Below are 22,086 nucleotides of genomic sequence, written 5' to 3'. Positions count from 1 at the left end.
GACTAAGTTTTTATACATCTGGTATTTATTTGAGGAAACTTGGAATGATTCATTGAAAAAGGTATTTAGCAATACAGGAGAGAAAAGCTCCAAGGTTTCAAATATAAAAAAGGAAAAGGCTGAGTGTTGGGGACTGGCTTGTCAGAATGACAATTTCTAGTAGGTAAAAAAGAAATAATTTTTCTGAACTATTGCAGAGCGATCCAGTAGTTGGTGAAAGCTTTTCTCTGACAGAAGAATCACAGTTCATAAAAGCAGAAAGAAAAAGGGAATTAGGATATCACCATTTTGCAAGCCTAAAAAAAAAAAAACAAACAAACTGATCTAGGCCATGATCAGTAATGTTTACCAAAATTTTTATGTAACCCATTGGTCAATCATTAAGCTTAGTAAGAGGACAACTGAATACCATATGTCTCCTGTGAACTGTAACAGAAAGCAAGAGTACCACCTATAAAATATTCTTGCCAAGGAAGGGGGAAAAAAACATGAATCTAAGCTCCTAACTACCAGTTTTTAGAAAATCTCTGGATAGAGAAATATATTAAACAGCAAAAGGAGTCAATCAGCCAAAACCAGAATGTAGGAAATTGTATAGGACAAATAACCCAATTCCTTAAACAGCCATTCTGGAAAAAAAAGACAGGGGGGAAGAGGGGGAGACTATTAGAGATAAAGAGAATTAAGAGAATTATTAACCAAATGCAATGAATGGGGCTTGTCTGAATCCTAATTCAAACCAACCAACCATTAAAAGACATTTTGAGAGGGGCGCCTGGGTGGCGCAGTCGGTTAAGCGTCCGACTTCAGCCAGGTCACTATCTCGCGGTCCGTGAGTTCGAGCCCCGCGTCAGGCTCTGGGCAGATGGCTCGGAGCCTGGAGCCTGTTTCCGATTCTGTGTCTCCCTCTCTCTCTGCCCCTCCCCCGTTCATGCTCTGTCTCTCTCTGTCCCAAAAATAAATAAAAACGTTGAAAAAAAAATTAAAAAAAAAAATAAATAAAAGACATTTTGAGAAAAAAAAGGAATACAGACTTACTGTTTGAGGATATCAATAAATCGTTAATTTTATTGGGTGTGATAAAGACAGCTATGAAAAAAACATGTTTGTTTTTTAAATTTTTTTTAATATTTATTTTTGACAGAGAGAGACAGAGCATGAGAGGGGGAGGGGCAGAGAGAGGGGGAGACACAGCATCTGAAGCAGGCTCCAGGCTCTGCACTGACAGCACAGAGCCCCATGCATGGCTCGAACTCATGGACCATGAGATCATGACCTGAACCGAAGTCGGATGCCAACCAACTGAGCCACCCAGGCGCCCCCAAAAAACTTATCTGTTAGAGGTATATCCTGAAATACCTACAAATGAAATGGTATGTCTGTGATTTGCTTTTAAATACTCCATCCAGCACAGGGGTGCCTGGGTGGCTCAGTTAGGAGTCCAATTTCATCTCAGGCCATGATCTTAGGGTTCATGGGTTCGAGCCCTGCACTGGGGTCTGCGCTGACAGCAGAGAGCCTGGAGCCTGCTTCGGATTCTTTGTTTCCCTCTCTCTCTTCCCCTCCCCAACTCGTGCTCTGTCTCTCAAAAATAAATAAATAAATGTTAAAAAATTTTTTAAATACTCCAGCACAGACAGAACAGCAGCAACAAATTGTAGGTAGGAAGAGAGAAAATAAGAACAGTAGAAAGCTAACTGTTGAAGTTGGGTGATAGGTACATGAGTACTATACTCTCTCTCACTGTACTTTATGAAAACTCCTATAACAAAAATTTTAAAACACATAAATGAAGAGGGGAAATAACAAAGGAAGTCTTCATAGGTGAGACATGTTCCAAAGCAGTAGCCAGGAGAAAGTGGATTAGGAAAAACCAATGATACCAATAGCAAAAAAACTTTCAATATAATACAAGCAAGACTCAGACAATGGGTCATAATGATGACATACAAGGAAAGATCCTGGCAAAAACATGAACATGCATGGCCAAAGCCCTGTGATCCTGAGGATCCCCAGGAAGCTTATAGAATAATTAAGAATATTCAATATAGGATGCAGTCATTTGAATATGGCAACAGTTGTGGTATCAGGTTATAATGAAAGGACAGGGGGAAAAGATGGGACAGCACTGTAAGAGATACTGTAATACGAAGGTATCCGGGATACCCAGGTTTTGGCAAAAGTTTATACATATGAAATGAGCTCATGATGAAGTCATTTACTCCCAAGACAAAAGACCAATAAAATATCCTAAGATTCTAGAAGCCTGACAAGTTTTCATTCTGTTTTCTGGATTGGAGCCAAGACCATAAAGATGGGAGTGCTTAGAATAAACTTAAAACTTTCCCTGCTTTAGATAATGGTTCTCATTCCACAAGCAAGTGAACATGTCCTGTATGTCCAGTTGGTTCAGCCTGGTACAAAATGAACAATGATTACTTTCAATGATTTTGTCACTACTCTTTTTGCTCAAGGACCACTTTGTCCCAGGATATTATTTTCCTTATAAAATAAAAGCAATATCCTTATGTCACAGGCAGAGAACAGTAGGAGCAGATATCATTCAGTAAGGTATGTATACAAAGGAAATTAAAGCTGAGAGACCCAGCCGTGAGTGACCAATCTCCCAATCCAGGAGACCCTAACAATCAAGTTTCTTTCAAATCTGGTCTCATGCTTAGCTTAAAGGAAGATCTTCTAGTCAAAGTTTCCAGGAAAGGGAAACTGGAGTCAGTTTCAGATTTTCTAAACTAGATCTCTAACCACTGTCCACATTAGTCTCTACAGAAACAAAGTAAGGGCAAGCGATAAATTTACCTCCTGTGGATTTACGGCAGTTAAGACAGAAACCTCATATGACTGCCTCCCTGACTGCATGGTCACCAAGTGATGTGTCACATCAGGCACTGAAGACAGGGGACGTGGGGATCCTTCAGCAAGCACCTCTGAAACAGCAGAAAATGTCTCAATGAAAAGTGAATCCACAGTTATACCTACCTGCATTATCAAGCCTCATTAAGAACACTAAAAAACTGTTCCCTGAAAAACCCATATTCCTATATGTTTTCCAAATTAATTCCTGTCTGATAATCATTACCAGTGAATTTAGAAAGTACGACAAAAGGGGGATGGGAAGGAAAGGCAAGAAATCCTGATGTAAGAGTTGACCATTTTGTAATATACCAATTTAAAGTAATATAGCTTTAGCACTGTTAACTGGATTAACCGTGCATTGAAACAGGGCAAAATCTGCTTATGCAGGCAAATCAGGAGACCAGAGCCAACCCTTAAAGCAGCCACCAATGATAGAAACAGCATAATATGAGCAAGTCAAGAACTTAGGTCTGGCTTCAAAGTTCCTGTACTCAGTGTCCCTTCCTCCCTTGAGACTTTCTTCCTTAAGAATGGCAAAGTAGTTCCATGCATTTTCTGTGTCTTACACTTTGGTTATCCACTAGTATCATTTACGAAACCAAGGAGCCTTGTTGTGGAAGCACACTCTGGCCCATGTAGACTCCACACAGAAGTTACACAAACATGGTCACCTATACACAAAACTGAATGGGATATGAGGAGTAACTAAAACACAGGATCTCAGACTTTATCAAGTGAGATCACCAGAAAAATCTTCTGGAAACAGTTTATACATAAACTACTTAGCCCCCTAAAAAATTAAAAGTTTCTTCCAGGGGGGCTTTCAATACCTACTGCTCTTCCAGACTGCACCGTGCAATGTAACATTTGCTTATATACTATTTTCTGTTCACTGTTGTCTCCCGTATGTAAATTTTGACTTCTCAACTACATTTTAAGGTCCCTGCTTTCTACTTTTATCTTTCCCATGGTGCCAGGCACACAGTAGGCACTGAATAAATGCATGCTGACCTCACCTGTTAAGTTTTTCAGAGAAGAGGGCCTGGCCTGTGTAACTTGGGTGAAATTTCTATACCAGAGAGGAGCAACTGTTTCCTAGAGAGCCCTTTCTTTTCTCCAGAAGATATGGCTTTTGAAGGTATGGAGAAATTGCTTTATATCTCCTCTGTAAAACCTGGTTATGTTCTGTTTAAATGTTTTAAAAGTTAAGTTCTTCCAAAACTGCAATAGGAAAGATAGAAATAGTTGGGCTAGGATGCTAGGATTATGGATAATTTTCTTCTTAAAATTTTTTGTTACTCTTTTGTTACGTCATCTGTTCAACGAAAAAGAAATTTTTTTTTTTTAACAGATTCACTTATCCATCCCAGAGACAAAGAATACAAATGCTACTCAATCATACCACAGCTACTCACAAGAAATGAAATTAATTAAAACCTCCATTTTGGAGACAACCCCATTCCTTAGTCCCTAGTTGCAGCCCATTTTCCCCAAATAAAGGAGAGTTGAAAGTCTTACCATCATCAACTCCTAGGATAGAATTGGTATTTGGTAGGTTCAAGGACTCTCCACCAAGGCTGGGCTGGGAATTCATAGGCACCAGGTTTTTACTGGTTACTGAAGCCTCTTCAAGCAAACTACTGCCCATTAATGGCTCAGCTGCACAGAGAATAGGATGTAAGAGACATGCAGCGGTCAAGGCTGTGCCTGGTCCCCATTTCCCTTCATGGGAAGCTGACTTTTTCTTTCGGAAGTGGAAGCCAACCTGTATCTTGGATGCTACCTAGTTTTGGGAGCAAGAGTAAACCTAGAAGGGAAGGGTGGAGCCTCATAGATAAATATCCTTGCCTGTGATCAGCAGGTGGAGAATTAAGGTATGAAATGGGATGGATGTGTCCTTGGAAAGGAGTATTTGGAATAAAATAATTGATTAAAATAACACGTGGAAAAAAATAATAAAAATGAGTTATCAAATTTAAGTTAGGGTAAAAAGGGAGTCATGACTGATACATAAAAAATGTTTAAAACCTTGTCTTATAGAAATCTTTATCACAGTAATACTCAAATGCTGGTTCATGGATCAGCACGAGTTACCACTAAACTCACTAGGGAAGCTTAAAAACTACAGATTCTGGGATCTTATTCCCAAATAATCTCATTTATCAGGTTGTATTGTTTTATTTGGGAATGAAGAGTGGACAAGCAATACAAATATGTACATTTTAAAAGCTTATAGATTTTATTGTACAGCTACATTGGAAACCACTAGTCAATCCAGTGAGACCAGGTCTTTCTCCCCAACACAGAATCTGAAAATTTCCAAACAACCAGACATGCCAGTCATTTGGCTTTTTGAAACCAGAAGATATAGCCCTCCACTACACCCTCTCTTCTCACCAGTTTGCTCCTGCTCTTGACTCCCAGCTGCTCCTAGCTGCAAATGATGCTTTCTCATGTGCACATTCCTACTCCCACTCTGAGAGAAGGTCTTCCCACATACTTGACACTGATGGGGCTTCTCTCCTGAAACAGAGACCAGGTTAAGACAGGGTAGCCAAAAAGACAGGGTACACTCCTGACAGCAAGAGAATGGATTCAAGACCAGGACAGAGAAACCCAGAGAATGTTAAGCTAAATATAAGAGGCTTTTTCCTTCTCCCATTCTCCACCCAGCCTCGGAGGCCCCCAGCCTCCAAACTTTCAGTACACCAGAGAAGGCAGGAAGAGTTCACCAGTGAGCACGCTCACTGCTCACTGCTCCCAGCCCCTATCCTTCCCACACCCACTGTACTGCTGCCTTCACAACCTCTGGTATCAGGTCATGGCGGCCATGTAGAATACTTCCTTCCCCTTCCAGATACAGTCTTCCATGGACCTCCAGAACACGTACCATCCTCAAGGATCCCAACCCTGCATTCATAATACCCCCTTATTCCACTTCCTGCCACCACTCTCACAGTCTTCAGTGTTTACACCGATGGCTCTTCCACATGGCGATCTGAACTACCCTCTGTGTCCTCAAGTCCAAAACTCTCAGTCGGCCTTCCACCTACTCAGACAATCACACTTAGAGCTAGGGTCAGAAACACATGCCTACAAGGGACTAGCCTGTGACAAAAGTAGGTGAAATGGCCAGAAAACTTCCAGAAATGGCAAATCTATAGAGACATAAAGCTAACCAGTAGTTGCCTGGATCTAGGGGCGGAAGCAAGAACTGACAACGAGGGGGCAAAAAGAAACCTTCTGGTGTGACAGAAGTGTTCTAAAACTGGATTGTAGTGATGACTGTATAATTCTATATATTTTCTAGAAATCACTGATTTGTATGCTTATAATGGATGAATTTCAAGGTACATGCATTACACATCAAAAAAGCTGTTGATGGGGCACCTGGCTAGCTCAGTGGAGCGTGAGACTCTTGATCTCAGGATTGTGAGTTCAAGCCCCATGATGGGTGTAGAGATTACTTAAAAATAAAGTCTTAAGCTCTCCCAGGACATCGAAAGAGTAGGTCTGGGGAGCCACCCCTGGAGCCAGAGCTGTCGTGTCCCCCTCCTCTTTTAATTTCCCGTTGCCAACAATAAAGGCCTTTCCTACCATAACAAAAAAAAAAAAAAAAAAATTAAAAAAATAAAGTCTTAAAAAAAAGCTGTTAAAAAAGAACTAAAATGGATTGACATACAGTGACTATACAGAAACCCATGAATTCAAACTAATACTAATGAGAAAGAAAGGCAATTATCTGACACTACTAGAAGAAACAAGAGCACCAATTTCTTATTTTGAAAACTCATAATCAAAAGAAATTAAAAGAAAAAGATGACATATTTATTCTCCATTCCTGTACAGATTACCAAATAGCCCTACTACATAGAGAAGAGACCTATTATACACAGAATTCCAGCCGAAGTGAACAAAATAACAGAATTAGAAACCTACCACTTTAATATCCTAATGAAATAACCAATTCAGGCATCATTCAGAGATGAAACCATAAAGCAAAATGTTGCTGGGGAAATTTACAGTGTGAATATCATGGTGTTACCACCTGAACCTACTGATGAATTCTGTAACCAAGCACTTTGTGCCTCCTGATGTGATAAATAATGAAACACATACGACCATCTATAACATATCTATGCTAAATCTTTGAACCTTTGAGGTTTTTAGGGCTTACTTCCTTTTATAGGAAATCTAGGGGAACAAGTTAAATGACATAAAAGGAAACAAACCAACAAATCCAGAATATGGGACATTCTATAAAACCCAACTAACTCCATTATGCAGTAAGTCTATGACATGAAAGAAAAAAAGTGAGTACAGATGGATTTAGAGAAGCCTTAGTACAATAATTAAGCCTTGTTGGATCCTGATTTAAACAAACCCACTTTAAAAGACACTTTTGAAAAAAGTGAAGAAAAACTAAACATGGATTGGGTATGAGATAAAACTAAGAAATTGTTAAACAGTATTGTTGTTATATAAGAAGACATCTTTATTTACTCTTATGTATGTTTGAAATAATTTTATGTAATAAAATTAAGTAAAATAAAATAAAAACACTCTATAAGCCAAGCAAAACCTACGTAGAAGTCTACATCTAAGCCACAGGTTATCATTTGCCACCTCTGCTTAGAACTTGTCATCATATAAAAAACTGCTCCGTTCCTACAAGCTCAGCTCTGAAATTCATGTCTCTGATTGATTACATCTTTCCAACTCCCTCATTCCCACTGAACTGCTTCACTGCCCTCATCGTAAACAACTTCTAGTTCCTTCTCTCCACTCCTCCTGTTCTGGCTTCCCTATACTTCCTGTGGCTAACGATTTGAATAATTACTTGATTCTGTTCTAGAATCTCTCCACTTTGAGTTCACTTCTGCCTTGGCAAGTCTCGGCTTTGAATGACCTCCATGGTCCATACCTGATATAATTTATAAAGCGCCCAGCACAGTGCCAAATAAATTTGCAAATAAATCTCCTCAGAAAAGCTCTGAATTAGAAAGCAATTCAGTCAATGGCTAAGCTGAAAATAAGAAAAATCAGTTTTTTTCCCCTTTGATTATACAACCCTTTGAATTCAAGCATTAAGAGCCTTGATTTTTAATTTTGTCATGAGGAGAAGCGAACTTTATGTTGAACAGTTTGTTACTTTCTAGATTTCTTTTTTTTTTTTTAAGTTTATTTATTTATTGTTGAGTGTGGCCATGCACGTGTGCATGTGTGGGAGCAGGGGAGGGACACACAGAGAGAGGGAGAGAATCCCAAGCAGGCTCCACGTGCTCAGCACATGAAGACTGAAGCAAGGCTCGATCTCAGAAACCATGAGATCATGACCTGAGCTGAAATCAAGAGTCAGAGCTTAATTGACTGAGCAACCCAGGCGCCCCCTCTAGATTTCTTTATACCATCCCCCTCCCACACATTTACACTTTTGGTTCTCCACCTTCCCTGAAATCTATGAATGGCCAGAGTTCTAGTACCTGAGTGAACCACCAAATGTTTTCGGAGGCTAGAATACTCAGCAAAGGAACGGCCACATCCTTGGGCTTCACAAAGGAAAGGCTTCTCTCCTAGAGACAGAAAATAAGTTAAAGACTCAGTCTTCTGATGAATTGACTATTACTCTTTTCCCATTAATCTTACTCTGTTTCCAATGACTTGCTCTGATTTCTTGAATTCATGCTATATAATTTCAATTGGGCCATTCAGCAAGTGTCATGTCTCAATGATCTCCTAGTGGACAGCCCACCATATAGTCCTGCCCTCTTCTTTAGAGGCTTTAGTGGCTACCTCTGAGCATCATACTTCTTTCTCCCACCTGGCTCAAGGGCTGACCCCAAGCTACAATGACCTACCTTCTTCAGTAATCCCATCCCTTTTGAGGGTATCAAGATCAACACCATATATGCTATCAGGATTTTTACTTTCAATCAATTCTCTTTATGATTCAGTTTCTAAATCCACTAAAAAGTAGAGATTTCTACAAGTTACAAAATAGATATTACATAGTCCTTTTCTATAAAGTGAACAAAAACAGGTGTTCAGTCAGAAGTATAAAGAAAACCCTGTAACAATATGCTAAAGGTAGTTATATCCTGACAGTGGTATTATGGATGGTTTGCTTTCTTCTTTGTGCTTTTCTGGAAGTTTCATTGTTTACAGTATTTCTTTGTTATTTTAAAAATCAAAGATGCATGGTAAAAACTAATTAAGGTCTGTAGACTGAAAGTACTATTAACTTTCTGGTTTTGATATTGTACTGTGGCTACATAAGATGTCACATTTTGGGGAAACTGGGTGAAGCACACAACAAAACCCTTTGCACTTTTTTTTTGTTTAATTTTTTTAATGTTTCTTTATTTTTGAGAGACAGAGAGACAGACAGAGCATGAGTGGGGTAGGAGCAGAGAGAGAGACACACACATACACACACAGAATCCGAAGCAGGCTCCAGGCTCTGAGAGGTGAGCACAGAACCCAAAGTGAGGCTTGAACCCATGAACCGTGAGATCATGACCTGAGTCGAAGTCAGACGCTTAACCGACTGAGCCACCCAGGCACCCCTCTTTGTACTATTTTCACAACTACTCATGAGTCTATAATTATTTCAAAATAAGAAGTGGAAAAAAAAAATCAGAGATGCAGTTCTTATCTGAAGGTCACAGACTAGTATGAGAGAGAGAAATGTATTCATAAATAACTTTAATGTAAGTTTCTGTACAAAAAAGTACTGTAAGTATTTAGAAAAGAGAGGAATTCTAATTGTGGTTAATTTTTTTTTTTTAAAGAAGCTGAATTTAAGCTGATCTTAAAAGATGACAAGGAAGGAAGGGAATTTCAGGCACAAAGAACAGTGTGAGCACAGCCTTGAAACTAAGAGTGCCCAGGACAAGTTCAGAAAATAGCAAGTGTAAAATAAGAAGTATACCTATTGGTCTCTGCCTCTGGTTCCTGACACAGAGCTCCTAAATCCCTTGGAATTTCCTAGGTGATAGTAGTGTCTCTTATTCTAGTGAGGTAACTCTTGGGTGGGCTCCTAGATAAGGGGTGCTCTCCAGAAAGACCAAGCCATGATTAGAAGCTTGGGATTTTCAGCCCCATCCCCTACTCTCCAGAGAGGGAAGAGGGGCTGAACATGGAAATTAATAACTGATGATGCCCACATGGAGAAGCCTCTATAAAATTCCCGAAGTACAGGGTCCGGAAGCTTTCTGGTTGGTGAACACAACTACACGCCAGAAGGGTAGCACACTCCAACTCCATGCGGGCAGAAATCCCTGTACTTCAGACCTTTCCAGATCTCGCCCTATATATCTCTTTATCTGGCTATTCACCTGTATCCTTTAGCATATCCTTTATTATATAATAAACTAGTAGATGTAAATAAGTGTTTCCCTGAGTTCTATGAGATGTTCTCACAAATAACTGAATCCAAAGGAGGATCATGGGAACTTCTGATTTGTAGCCTGGTCAGACAGAAGTTGTGAGCAACGTGGGAACCTACTACTTGCAACTGCCATCTGAAGCAGTGTGGGAACAATCTTGTGGGACTGAGCCCTTGATCTGTGGGATCTGATGCTACCTACAGGTAGACAGTGTTAGAATTAAGTTAAATTGTAGGACACCCCGCTGGTATTGCAGAGAATTGTTTGGTATGAGAAAAATCCTCACACATTTGGTGTCAGAAGTGTTGTCAGTGTGGCAGCAGTGTGAGAGTAAAGGAGAAACCCAGGAAGAGCGAGTTTCCCTACCCGGCAACTAAAGCTGACACGGTGACAACAGGGGAGCTGGGCATGGAAGGGGGGACAACACTGCTCTAGATTATACTGTTCTTTCAGACTGTACCACAGTTTAATGTTTGTGACTTTCCAGTGAGTGGTCTGTAACTTTTCTGAAAACGTGTTTATATACTCACACCTACCCCAAAATGCTAGGCACTCAAAAGTTGCCAAATAAATGAATAATATACTTGTTATTACAGCCTTAGAACAAGACTCATCAGAATCTAGTGGCATGAATCACTGCATCAAGCTGGCTTAGGTGAGATGGCCTTCGCATTTGGAAACTGAGAGGATGGTGATTTTTGCTGAAAGGAAAAGACACAGGAGAAGAGGATGGTCAAGAGGCAATGCTGCGTAATGATTAAGAGCATGAGTCCATTAATGTTGAGTTCAAATCTTGACACCACCATTTATTAGTACAGGGAAGATAGCTGACCTCTCTGAGAAGCAGCTTTTTCTCTATAAAATTAACACAATACAATCTCGAAAGATTATTTTGAGAACTGAGACACTACAAGTTAAGTATCTTCAGCATAGTGTCTGGCACATAGTCAGCCCTCATGGTAAGCCACTGAAATTGGTAGCTTTAATTACTATTGTTACTACTAATAAAGACCAAAACTGTGGCTCAGTTTTGACATTTGAGATAATGTGAATTATCAGCATTTGAAATCAAAATCCTTGTAAGAGCTTTGGAGTCAGATCAGAATTCAAATCTCAACCCTGCCTTTTCCTAGCTGTGTAATGTTGGGCAAGTTATTTAACTCTAATCTCCTGTTTCTTCATCAACAAATACAGTATCTCATGCATAAAGTATCCTTGAGAATTAAATGGGATAATGTGTATGTGCCGGACCCATATTAAATTGTGTCAATAAATGCTAACTTTTATTATTATATTAATTATGGCGACTCAGATCTGTGAGGCATCCAGGGAGAAATGATCACATTGAGCCCTGAGACTGCAATGAGAGAGCACACTGAGTGAAATGGGAGAAACATGAAATTCTGAAAATGATGAACAATTAGAGGAGATTAACAAGGGAGAGCTAGAAAGAGCTAGAATGAAGAGAGAAAATAAGGTCATGCCCCAAAGTAAAAGGAAGCATTTTAAGATGTTCAGTTTTATCAAATCTACAAACATAAGGAGCAGCACGAAGATGAATGGGTTAATGAATTCAAAAATCAAGTACGGTGAACTCTATCTACTTCTTCCCTAATCTATTCAGCTAGATGTTTTTCTTGTTCTTTTATTCAAACTGCTTCTTGGAGCAAGTATAGTTTACTCTCTCAAGAAAGAGCTGAGAACACAGCTATTCTGCCCTAAAACATATCCAGTGGTAATGGCACTCTAGCAGGAATCATAGGGACATACCTGGAACAAGTTTCACTTTTTAATGCCCTTTAATTGTATTTGCTATTGTTTTAGCAATGCAAGAATAAAGAAGAGACAAAGAAAGTGGCAAGAGAGGGGGAAGAACAGTTACACATCCTCAGAGATCAGTCTTGGTTCAGTGATTAAACTCTGACAAGAGACTTAGCACGTTTTAGGCTTGGAAAGTCGCCCTTAAACTCTCAGAATGAGAGTCAAGGTATTTTTATCGTGGTCCTTTGGTATTAACATGCCATTGGACCCAAATCAAGTCACTCTTCCATTTTGCTTCTCATGTTGTGAGGCTTTAACAAGAAAGCAAACTCCTCAAAGTCAGGGGTTAAAATTAGCTTTTGTATTTCCCCCCACCTTACCCCATTTGGTGGCTAGAAGAGGCTCTGTATGGTTTGTATAATTCAATAAATATTACTGACCAAAATTACAACCAAGTAATATTTGAAGAAATTTAGCAATACTAATTTTGTCCATATCTCATCATATCATTGTTATCAGAGAAGGTCTTATATGCCTTCCTACACTTTAAGCTCCTAGAGGCAGAAATTAACACTGTCCATTCCTCACACACAGGTGAAAAGTCAATAAATGTGACTGAATTAACTGAAAAGTGCCACGAAGCATGTGAAAAAAAGAAATTCCACTTTTCGAGTTCTAGCAACAACCCTAGACCTTCATTTCTATTTCCACCTCAGAGCCTTTCTAAGGATAGGCAAGCAAACCCTGAGCCAAGTGGTAGATTGCCTGCAGGAATATTGATGTGCACACACCTGTATGGATGCGCAAGTGGTTCTTCAGATTTCCAGCTGTAGTGAACTGCTTACCACAGCTAGACTCGGGGCACATAAAGGGCTTCTCCCCATTATGAGTCCTCATATGCACCTTCAGCCTCTGCAACACATAAAAGCTTTTTCCACAACCTTCCGCCGGACAGATGAAAGAGCGGTCATTTCTGCAACAACAAAACAAAACAAAAACAAACCAAACAGAAACAAATCACATAAGCACCAATACCTGAAAATGCTCTTTGCTAAAAAGGGCAAGCCACAGCTCCTGTTGCCTCTCAAAGCAGACAGTAACTCCCAAACCTAGGTATGTCAATCACCTGATGTCTGCTAAAACTACAGATGCCCTGGACTGCCTTCCCTTTTTTTTTTTTTTAAAGTAATCTTACGCCCGATGTGGGTCTTAAACTTACGACCCCAAGATCAAGAGCTGCGTGCTCTACCTACTAAGCCAGCCAGGCGCCCACACCTTACTTGTTGAATACTGATTTTCATAGGTTCGAGAGTAGGGCCCACACTTACTTTTTTTTTTTTTAAGTTTCCCAAAAAATTATGTTTTATGTTTTGGCACATTTAGGTGCCAAATGTCTTACTAAATATCTGTAAAGAATGAGGTAAATGAGACAACGCAATCTTTCTATTAAAGAACAAAAGACATCTTAATCACGAGTAAACTGGAGCCCCTGCTTTCCTTTGTCAATTGAGGGACAAGCTCCTCCAGAAGCATCACCGTTCTTGACCTCTAAGCATGGAACCTCAGATATGCTCACCGATGAGTTTTGAGATGGTACTTGAAGTGAGCTGGCCACACAAATGTCCGGTCACAGCCTTCAACTGTACATTTGAGTTTCTTTTCCACTTGAGGAAGGGGCCCAGAATCTTTGGGCTGCCCATCTCCAGAACCAAGGTGGATATTCTCTCCTGTAACAGAGTCACATATTTGTAATCTAGAGAAGGAACCTGTTGAGGTACTTTGGTTCAAACCATAAAGCTCCTATATTTTACTCCTAATGATCAGCAGGCAGATATCTATCTTCAGCTTCCTTAGCTCTCTCTATATCCATTTAACAACAGAAGTGAGTGAGCAATTTGTTTCTAACCCTTTAATCCAGAGAATTATCAAAAGCCATCATGCTTTGTTTCACAAGACTAGGCCTCTCTGGCAAATGTCCACATGGTTTCGTATCAAAATAGGAGAGTTAAACCTATTTTGTATTACACAAATTGGCAGGGTAGCAGATACATCAATACCCGGAGTGGGGTGCTAAAGATGACTTCAAGTTCTAGGTATTACAAAGCTTGTATTTATTTTAGGAGGAGCAGCCATTCTGGCTTAGTTGTGGACTTAAGGTTGTGGTTTCTTTTGTAAATGATCATTCTTAGATTTCTATCTTCTGAGGTCAATTCGGCTGTTTCTATCATTGTAGAGAATTAGAATAACCTTCCAATTTCCTGTGCTACCTCTTTTTAGTTATAAAACTAAAGAATGCAAGAATTTAAGAATGCAAGAACTCAGCTGATTTTAAAATTTCTAAACACATTTTAAAAAGCTAGAGGTAACATCTACTGAAGTTTTTTGTTCAATAGAATAAGAGGAGGAGGGAAAAGGAGCATGTAGGGAGGTTCCTCCCTTAAATTTAAAGAAAATCAGTTAATTAAAAATTTATATAAATCCCAGATTCACAGGTGGTACTCCTTTTCTTTCATTTTCTTCAAGCATATGGAGTTTATTTTTCTACTATACATACCTCGGGAATAAGATTTATATTTCCAAATTTCCCTCTCAAAAGCCAAGAATAGGAATAATAAATGTTGTACCCATCACACTCCTGGAACCTGACAACTGATCAGTTTCCATCCCGTCTATTAATCTTATTCTCTTCCTATCCTACATTCCCTTTGCTGTACACTTCAACTAAGATGGCTTTTGCTAGTTAATATTAACTTTTTCTTTCTTAATGTTGTCCCACAGTTTTTTAATTTAATTGAAAAATACCTGCACATAGGTAAATTTTTAAAATTTCCTGCAACAGGAAATTTCCCACCAACTCCAGAGCTCCAGGCAATTAATGTCTAATGAAAGGTCTGTAGAAATCCTATGCTAATATAGAAATTTAAACCAGTGACATTTGGGGCTTTGTGCATTCAATGTTATAGATACAATGAGAACACTGATATAATCATGAAATTTAAAAATTGCTCAGAAAATAGTGGGTTGCCTTGTATTTGAGTCCTCATAAAACCACTCCCTTAAAAACACTAAAGCACTGTTTGCAGAAGACGGATAAGCTTAAAAGGACCTCAGCCAATGATAGTTTTGGATATTTATTTATTTATGTATTTATTTATGTATCTATTTATTTTAGTTTTGGATAGAGATCCTCTGATGAATGGTTCCCCCCACTAAAAAAGAGAAAGACGAGGAAATTCAACACCTCATACTGAGCATGTCAGATAACACTGTAAAGATTTTAAAGATCCCACAGTTATGTGAGAAAGGCCTCTGCATTTGGGATAACATTTCCAGTGACAGTATCATATATAGAATGGCTCAATAAATTTTTTCTGTAAAGGGCTAGACAGTAAATATCTTCAGCTTTGAGGACCATATGGTCTCTGTCACAACTACTTAACTTTGCCACTGTAGCAGCCATAGACAATTTGAATGTATGCCTGTGTTCCAACAAAACTTTATTTACACAACGGTTGGTTATTTGGCCCTTTACTAACCCCTGATATACTGCATCATATACAAAATGTAAATATTTCTGTATTTCAGTCAACTTAGATGGAAGTGAAGATGTGCTCTAAAAAACTGCTACAGGACTCTCAAAGTGGCTTTAATAACAACAAAGATATTTATCTTACAAATCCATTTAAATACTGAATAAAATCATTTCATTATATGTTAGTAGGTAAAAAGCAATATTAAATTAATATATTTCATGATTTAAAATGCATGTGTACAGGCACCTGGGTGGCTCAGTCGGTTAAACATCAGACTCTTGGTTTCAGCTCAGATCATGATCTCATGATTTCATGACTTCGAGCCCCATGCAGGGCTGGCTCTGTGCCGACAGCACAGAGCTTGCTTGGGATTCTCTCTCTCTCCCTCTCTCCACCCCTCCCCCACTCACGCTGTCGCTGTCTCACAAAATAAATTTTTAAAAAATGTTAAATGCGTTTGTAATCAAAACAATAAAAATTTCAGGCTGGAGTTAAGATGGCAGAGAAGTAGGGGGACTGGGATTTCCCTCATGCCTCAAACACAGCTGTCCTGAGGTCAGAACACTTAGAACAGAATACAGAGTGCAGAATAACAGAAAAATCTCTACAGATGGACAGAGACAGCTTGGTGGGACAGAGGTGTGTGTTTGTGAATTGAGAAAGATAAAATGGTGGGCAGCATAGGCATGGAGGGGAGGAGACCCCTTCTGTGGAGAGACAAAAGGAAGAGAAAGAGAGGTGAAGGAAGCATAGTATTGTGTTTGGACAAAAGAAAAACCTCTCAAGAGCATGAATGGGGAACAAGAAATAAAGGAGTTTCTACTTGGCCGTTTCTACTTTGCAAACGGCCTTAGAAGTGAAGATCAGAGTTTTCAGGGGTACATGACTTTCCCGGCACTGGCCTGGACATGTCCCTGTGTGCACAAGTCTGGGGGGAAAGGGGAGCCCAGCCCTGGGGCACAGTAGCGACCTCAGGGAGCACTGGGAGAGAACAGTCCCTTCCCTCGAGTACTGTGGGAAGAGGGTTTATTGCCCCCCCAAGGACAAAAGATCCTGCAGGCACCTGCCAGCCAGAGGCCCTGTGTCGGCTGGGCGGAGTGGTGCTACCCCAGAACCAGGTCTGCACGAAGCTGGACCCTTTAAGACAGTGGGTTCTGAATGCCAGCCGAGCACCTAGGAGGCATGGGAGACTGTGGAACAGGACAAGCCACCCACGGCGCTATTCTGTGAGGGTTGCCTGAACAGTGTGGTTTGAGACACCTGGTCTGGGGAGGACAGACCAGGGTGTCGCTGTTTTTCTCCCCATCACCAACACAGTGGGGCTTCAGGGAATAGGAGAGCAGCCTGCAGTGGAGGCCACTGGCTTACACCAAACCCCACCCCTCCGTGCCTGGCAACTGCTTATCTACCAAAGTGGAACTGACACTGACCAAACCAGACGGCCTCTCCTGCAGACCAGCACAGCCACCTGTTCCAGGCCCCAACAGACAACTGGACTGTGGTTTTGTATGTGAGTCTGTTATTGTTTTCTTTTCTTTCCTTCTCTTTTTCCTTCTTTTTCTTTCTACCCTCTTCTTTTTTTTTCTTCCCCTTTTGAAATCAGGCTCACAGTTTCTGATTTGATTTCTGATCGATCTTTATATATATACACATATATGTATATATGTACATACATATATACATATATGTGTATATATATATATAATCTTTTTTTCTTTCTTTTTTTCTCTCTTCTTTATTTTCCTCTCTCTCTCTCTCTCTCTCTCTGGATTAAGCCTTACAGTTTCTTTGATTCTCTGCCTGTTTTTTTTTTCACCCCTTCCATTTCTCTCTTTGTATGGAATAAGGTTCCCTCCCTCCCTCCCTCCCCCACTTTCCTCTTTTCCAAGGTTACTTCAACAAACACATCAAAGCACACCTGGTGGAAGGTCCAAACAATCCACCACTATGAGCAGTGGGATACAGCAGCCAAATACTCAACAACAGAGTACACACAACACACTCCAGACAGTTCCTGAAGTGCCAGGCCCTGGACAGTGTACGACCCCTTTTTAATATAGCACTCACAGGTGCGGGACACATAACAAAAGCTATTAAAACACATAAAAGGCAGAAACCTTGTCATAATGATGAAATGGAAGAATTCTCCTCAAAAGAAATTCCAGGAAGAAATGATAGCCAGAGAATTTCTCAAAACAGATATAAATAATATATCTGAACAAGAATTCAGAATAACACCCATAGGACTAATAGCTGGGCTTGAAAAGAGCATAGAAGACAGCAGAGAATCTATTGCTACAGAGATCAAAGACCTAAGAAATAGTCTTGATGAATTAAGAAATGCTATAAATGAGATGCAAAATAAACTAGATGCAGTGACAGCAAGGATGGAAGAAGCAGAGGAGAGAATAGGTGAAATGGAAGATAAAATTATGGAAAATGATGAAGCTGAAAAAAAAGACAGAAAGAAAATCACTAGACCATAATGGGAGAATTCGAGTCTAAGTGATTCAATGGAATGAAATAATATCCATATCACAGGAGTTCCAGAAGAAGATAGAGAGAAAGGGGCAGAAGGTTTATCTGAACAAATTATAGCTGACAACTCCCCTAACCTGGGGAAGGAAACAGATATCCAAGTCCAAGAGGCACAGAGAACTCCCTTCAAAAAAAAAAAAAAAAAATCAAAATCAGCATCACGACATATCATAGTGAAACTGGCAAAATACAAAGATAAAGAGAGAATTCTGAAAACAGCCAGGGACAAACAGATCTCAAACTACAAGGGTAGACACATAAGTGTAGTAGACCTGTCCACTGAAACTTGGCAGGCCAGAAGGGAGTAGCAGGAAATATTCACTGTGCTGAATAGGAAAAATATGCAGCCAAGAATCCTTTATCCAGCAAGGCTGTCATTCAGAACAGACGGAGAGATAAAGGCTTTTCCAGACAAACAAAAAGAAAGCAGTTCATGACCACTAAGCTAGCCCTGCAGGAGATGCTAAGGGGGACTCTGTGAGTAAAAAGCAGCAAAGACTATAAAGGACCACAGATGTCACCACAAACATGAAACCTACAAAGAACACAATGGCACTAAATCTATATCTTTCAATAATAACTCTGAATGTAAATGGACTAAATGCCCCAATCAAAAGACATAGGGTATCAGAACAGATAGAAAAACAAGATCCATCTATATGCTACCTATAAGAAACTCATTTTAGACTTGAGGACACCTTCAGATTGAAAGTGAGGGGATGGAGAACCATCTATCATGCTACTGGAGGTCAAAAGAAAGCTGGAGTAGCCACACTTATATCAGACAAACTAGATTTAAAAAAAATTTTTTTAATGTGTATTTATTTTTGAGACAGAGACAGAGTGCAAGTGGGGGAGAGGCAGAGAGAGAGAGGGAGACACAGAATCTGAAACAGGCTCCAGGCTCTGAGCTGTCAGCACTGAGCCCGAGGTGAGGCTCAAACCCACGAACTGTGAGATCATGACCTGAGCCAAAGTCGGACGCTTAACCAACTGAGCCACCCAGGTGCTCCCAGACAAACTAGATTTTAAAACAAAGGTGTAACAAGAGACAAAGAAGGGCATTATAGCATAATTAAAGGATCCATCCATCAAGAAGAGCTAACAATTATAAATGTTCATGCCCTCAATGTGGCAGCACCCAAAATATAAATCAATTAATCACAAACATAAGCACATGTACAGATAATAATACTGTAATTATAGGGGACTTTAATACTCCACTCAGATAATCTAGGCAGAAATCAGTAAGGAAACAACAGCTCTGAATGACACACTGGACCAGATGGACTTAACAGATATATTCAGAACTTTTCATCCTAAAGCACCAGAATACACATTCTTCTCAAGTGCACATGTAACATCCTCCAAAATAGATCACATACTGGGTCACAAAACAGCCCTCAACAAATATAAAAGAATTGAGATCATACCATGCATATTTTCAGATCACAATGCTATGAAACTTGAAATCAACCACAAGAAAAAAAATCTGGAAAGTCCCCAAATACATAAAGGTTTAAAGAACATCCTACTAGGGGCGCCTGGGTGGCTCAATCAGTTGAGCATCCGACTTCAGCTCTGGTCATGATCTCACAGTCCGTGAGTTCCAGCCCCGCGTCAGGCTCTGTGCTGTCAGTTTGGAGCCTGGAGCTGGCTTCGGATTCTGTGTCTCCCTCTCTCTCTGCCCCTCCCCCACTCACATTCTGTCTCTATCAAAAAATGAATAAACATTAAAAAAAAATTTAAGAACATCCTACTAAAGAATGAACACATCAACTGGGAAGTTAAAGAAGAAATTAAAAAATATATGGAAGCAAATGGAAATGAAAACATGATAGTCCAAACCCTTTGGGATGCAGCAATGGCAGTTCTAAAAGAAAAATACATTGTAATTCAGGCCTATCTCAAGAAGCAAGAAAGGTCCCAAGTACGTAACCTAACCTCACACCTAAGAAACTAGAAAGGCAACAGCAAAGAAAGCCCAAAGCCAGCCGAAAAAGAGAAATAATAAAGATTAGAGCAGAAATAAATATAGAATCCAAAAAGTGGTAGAACAGATCAATGAATCTAAGAGCTGGTTTTTTGAAAGAATAAACAAAATTGATAAACCCTAGCCAGACTTCTCAAAAAGAAGACAGGACCCAAATAGAATAAGATCAGGAATGAAAGAGGAGAGATCACAATCAACACCACAGAAATACAAATAATTATTAGAGAATACTATAAAAAATTACATGCCAACAAACTGGGCAATCTGGAAGAAAGGGACAAATTCTTACACACCCACACACCACCAAACTCAAAGGAGAAGAAATAGAAAATTTGAACAGACCCATAACCAGTGAAAAAATTATCAAAAATCTCCCAACACGTAAGAGTCCTGGGCCAGAGGGCTTCTCAGGGGAATTCTACCAGACATTTAAAGCAGGTTAAGGTGTGCCTGGGCAGCTCGGTTGGTTAAGCGTCCAACTTTAGCTCAGGTCATGATCTTGTGGTTCGTGAATTCGAGCCCCACGTTGGGCTCTGTGCTGCCAGCTCAGAGCCTGGACCCTGCTTCCAATTCTGTGTCTCCCTCTCTCTCTGCCTCTCCCTGCTCATGCTCTGTCTCTGTCTCAAAAATAAATAAACAATGGGGCGCCTGGGTGGCTCAGTCGGTTAAGTGGCTGACTTCGGCTCAGGTCATGATCTCACGGTCCGTGAGTTCGAGCCCTGCGTCGGACTCTGTGCTGACAGCTCAGAGCCTGGAGCCTGTTTCGGATTCTGTGTCTCCCTCTCTCTCTGACCCTCCCCCGTTCATGCTCTGTCTCTCTCTGTCTCAAAAATAAATAAACGTTAAAAAAAAACATTTTTTTTAATAAACATTTAAAAAAATAATAAATTAAAAAAATAAAGCAGAGTTAATACCTATTCTTCTCAAGCTGTTCAAAAAGATAGAAATGGAAGAAAAGCTTCCAGGCTCCTTCCATGAAGCCAGCATTACCTTGATTCCCAAACCTGACAAAGATGCCACTAAAAAGGAGAATTACAGGCCTATATTCCTGATGAACATGGATGCAAAAGTTCTCAACAAGATACTAGCAAATTGAATTCAACAGTATATTAAAAGAATTATTCACCATGATCAAGTGGGATTCATTCCTGGCTGGTTCAATATTCACAAATCAATCAATGTGATACATCACATTAATAGAAGAGAGGATAAGAACCGTATGATCCTGTCAACAGATGAAGAAAAAGCATTTGGCAAAATACAGCATCGTTTCTTAATAAAAAACCCTCAAGAAAGTCAGGACAGAAGGAACATACCTTAACATCATAAAGGCCATATACGAAAGGCCCACAGATAATATCATCCTTCCTGGGGAAAAACTGAGAGCTTTCCCCCTAGTATCAGGAACATGACAGGGATGTCCACTCTCACTACTGTTGTTTAACATAGTGTTGGAAGTCCTAGCCTCAATAATCAGACAACAAAACAAAATAAAAGGCATCTAAATTGGCAAAGAAGAAGTCAAACTTTCGCTTTTTGCAGATGACATGATACTCTACGTGGCAAACCGGAAACACTCCACCAAAAATCTGCTAGAACTGATACATGAATTCAGCAAAGTCACAGGATATAAAATCAATGTACAGAAAGCAGTTGCATTTCTATACAATAATAAAGCAACAGAAAGAGAGGTCAAGGAAACATTCCCACTTATAACTGCATCAAGAACCACAACATACCTAGAAATAAACCTAACCAAAGAGGTAAAATATCTGTATGCTGAAAACTATAGAAAGCTGAAGAAACTGATGATGACACACAGAAATGGAAAAACATCCCATGCTCATGGAATGGAAGAACAAATATTGTTAAAATGTCGATACTATCCAAAGCAATCTACACGTTCAATGTAATCCCAATCAAAAGAGCACCAGCATTCTTCATAGAGCTAGAACAAACAATCCTAAAATTTGTATGGAACCAGAAAAGACCCCAAATA

General features: G+C 39.8%; 1 protein-coding gene across 6 annotated transcripts in view; it reads right to left on the bottom strand.

The window, feature by feature from the left end:
* ZNF410 (zinc finger protein 410) overlaps positions 1-22,086 on the bottom strand; it is a 50,835-nt gene that overhangs the window by 3,787 nt on the left and 24,962 nt on the right. For 2 of the 6 annotated variants that reach the window (XM_043556574.1, XM_043556578.1), the window contains 6 exons: positions 13,600-13,750; positions 12,815-12,996; positions 8,358-8,447; positions 5,272-5,397; positions 4,393-4,533; positions 2,818-2,945 (listed from right to left, as the gene is read on the bottom strand). In XM_043556574.1, coding sequence (XP_043412509.1) covers positions 2,818-2,945; positions 4,393-4,533; positions 5,272-5,397; positions 8,358-8,447; positions 12,815-12,996; positions 13,600-13,750 — 818 coding nt within the window. The other 4 variants (XR_006293433.1, XM_043556577.1, XM_043556576.1 and 1 more) reach the window with 4 other exon arrangements.

The sequence above is a fragment of the Prionailurus bengalensis genome, chromosome B3 (genome assembly GCF_016509475.1).
Source record: "Prionailurus bengalensis isolate Pbe53 chromosome B3, Fcat_Pben_1.1_paternal_pri, whole genome shotgun sequence".
NCBI classification, from domain to species: domain Eukaryota; kingdom Metazoa; phylum Chordata; class Mammalia; order Carnivora; family Felidae; genus Prionailurus; species Prionailurus bengalensis.
This window is presented reverse-complemented; position numbering and strand designations above follow the sequence as displayed.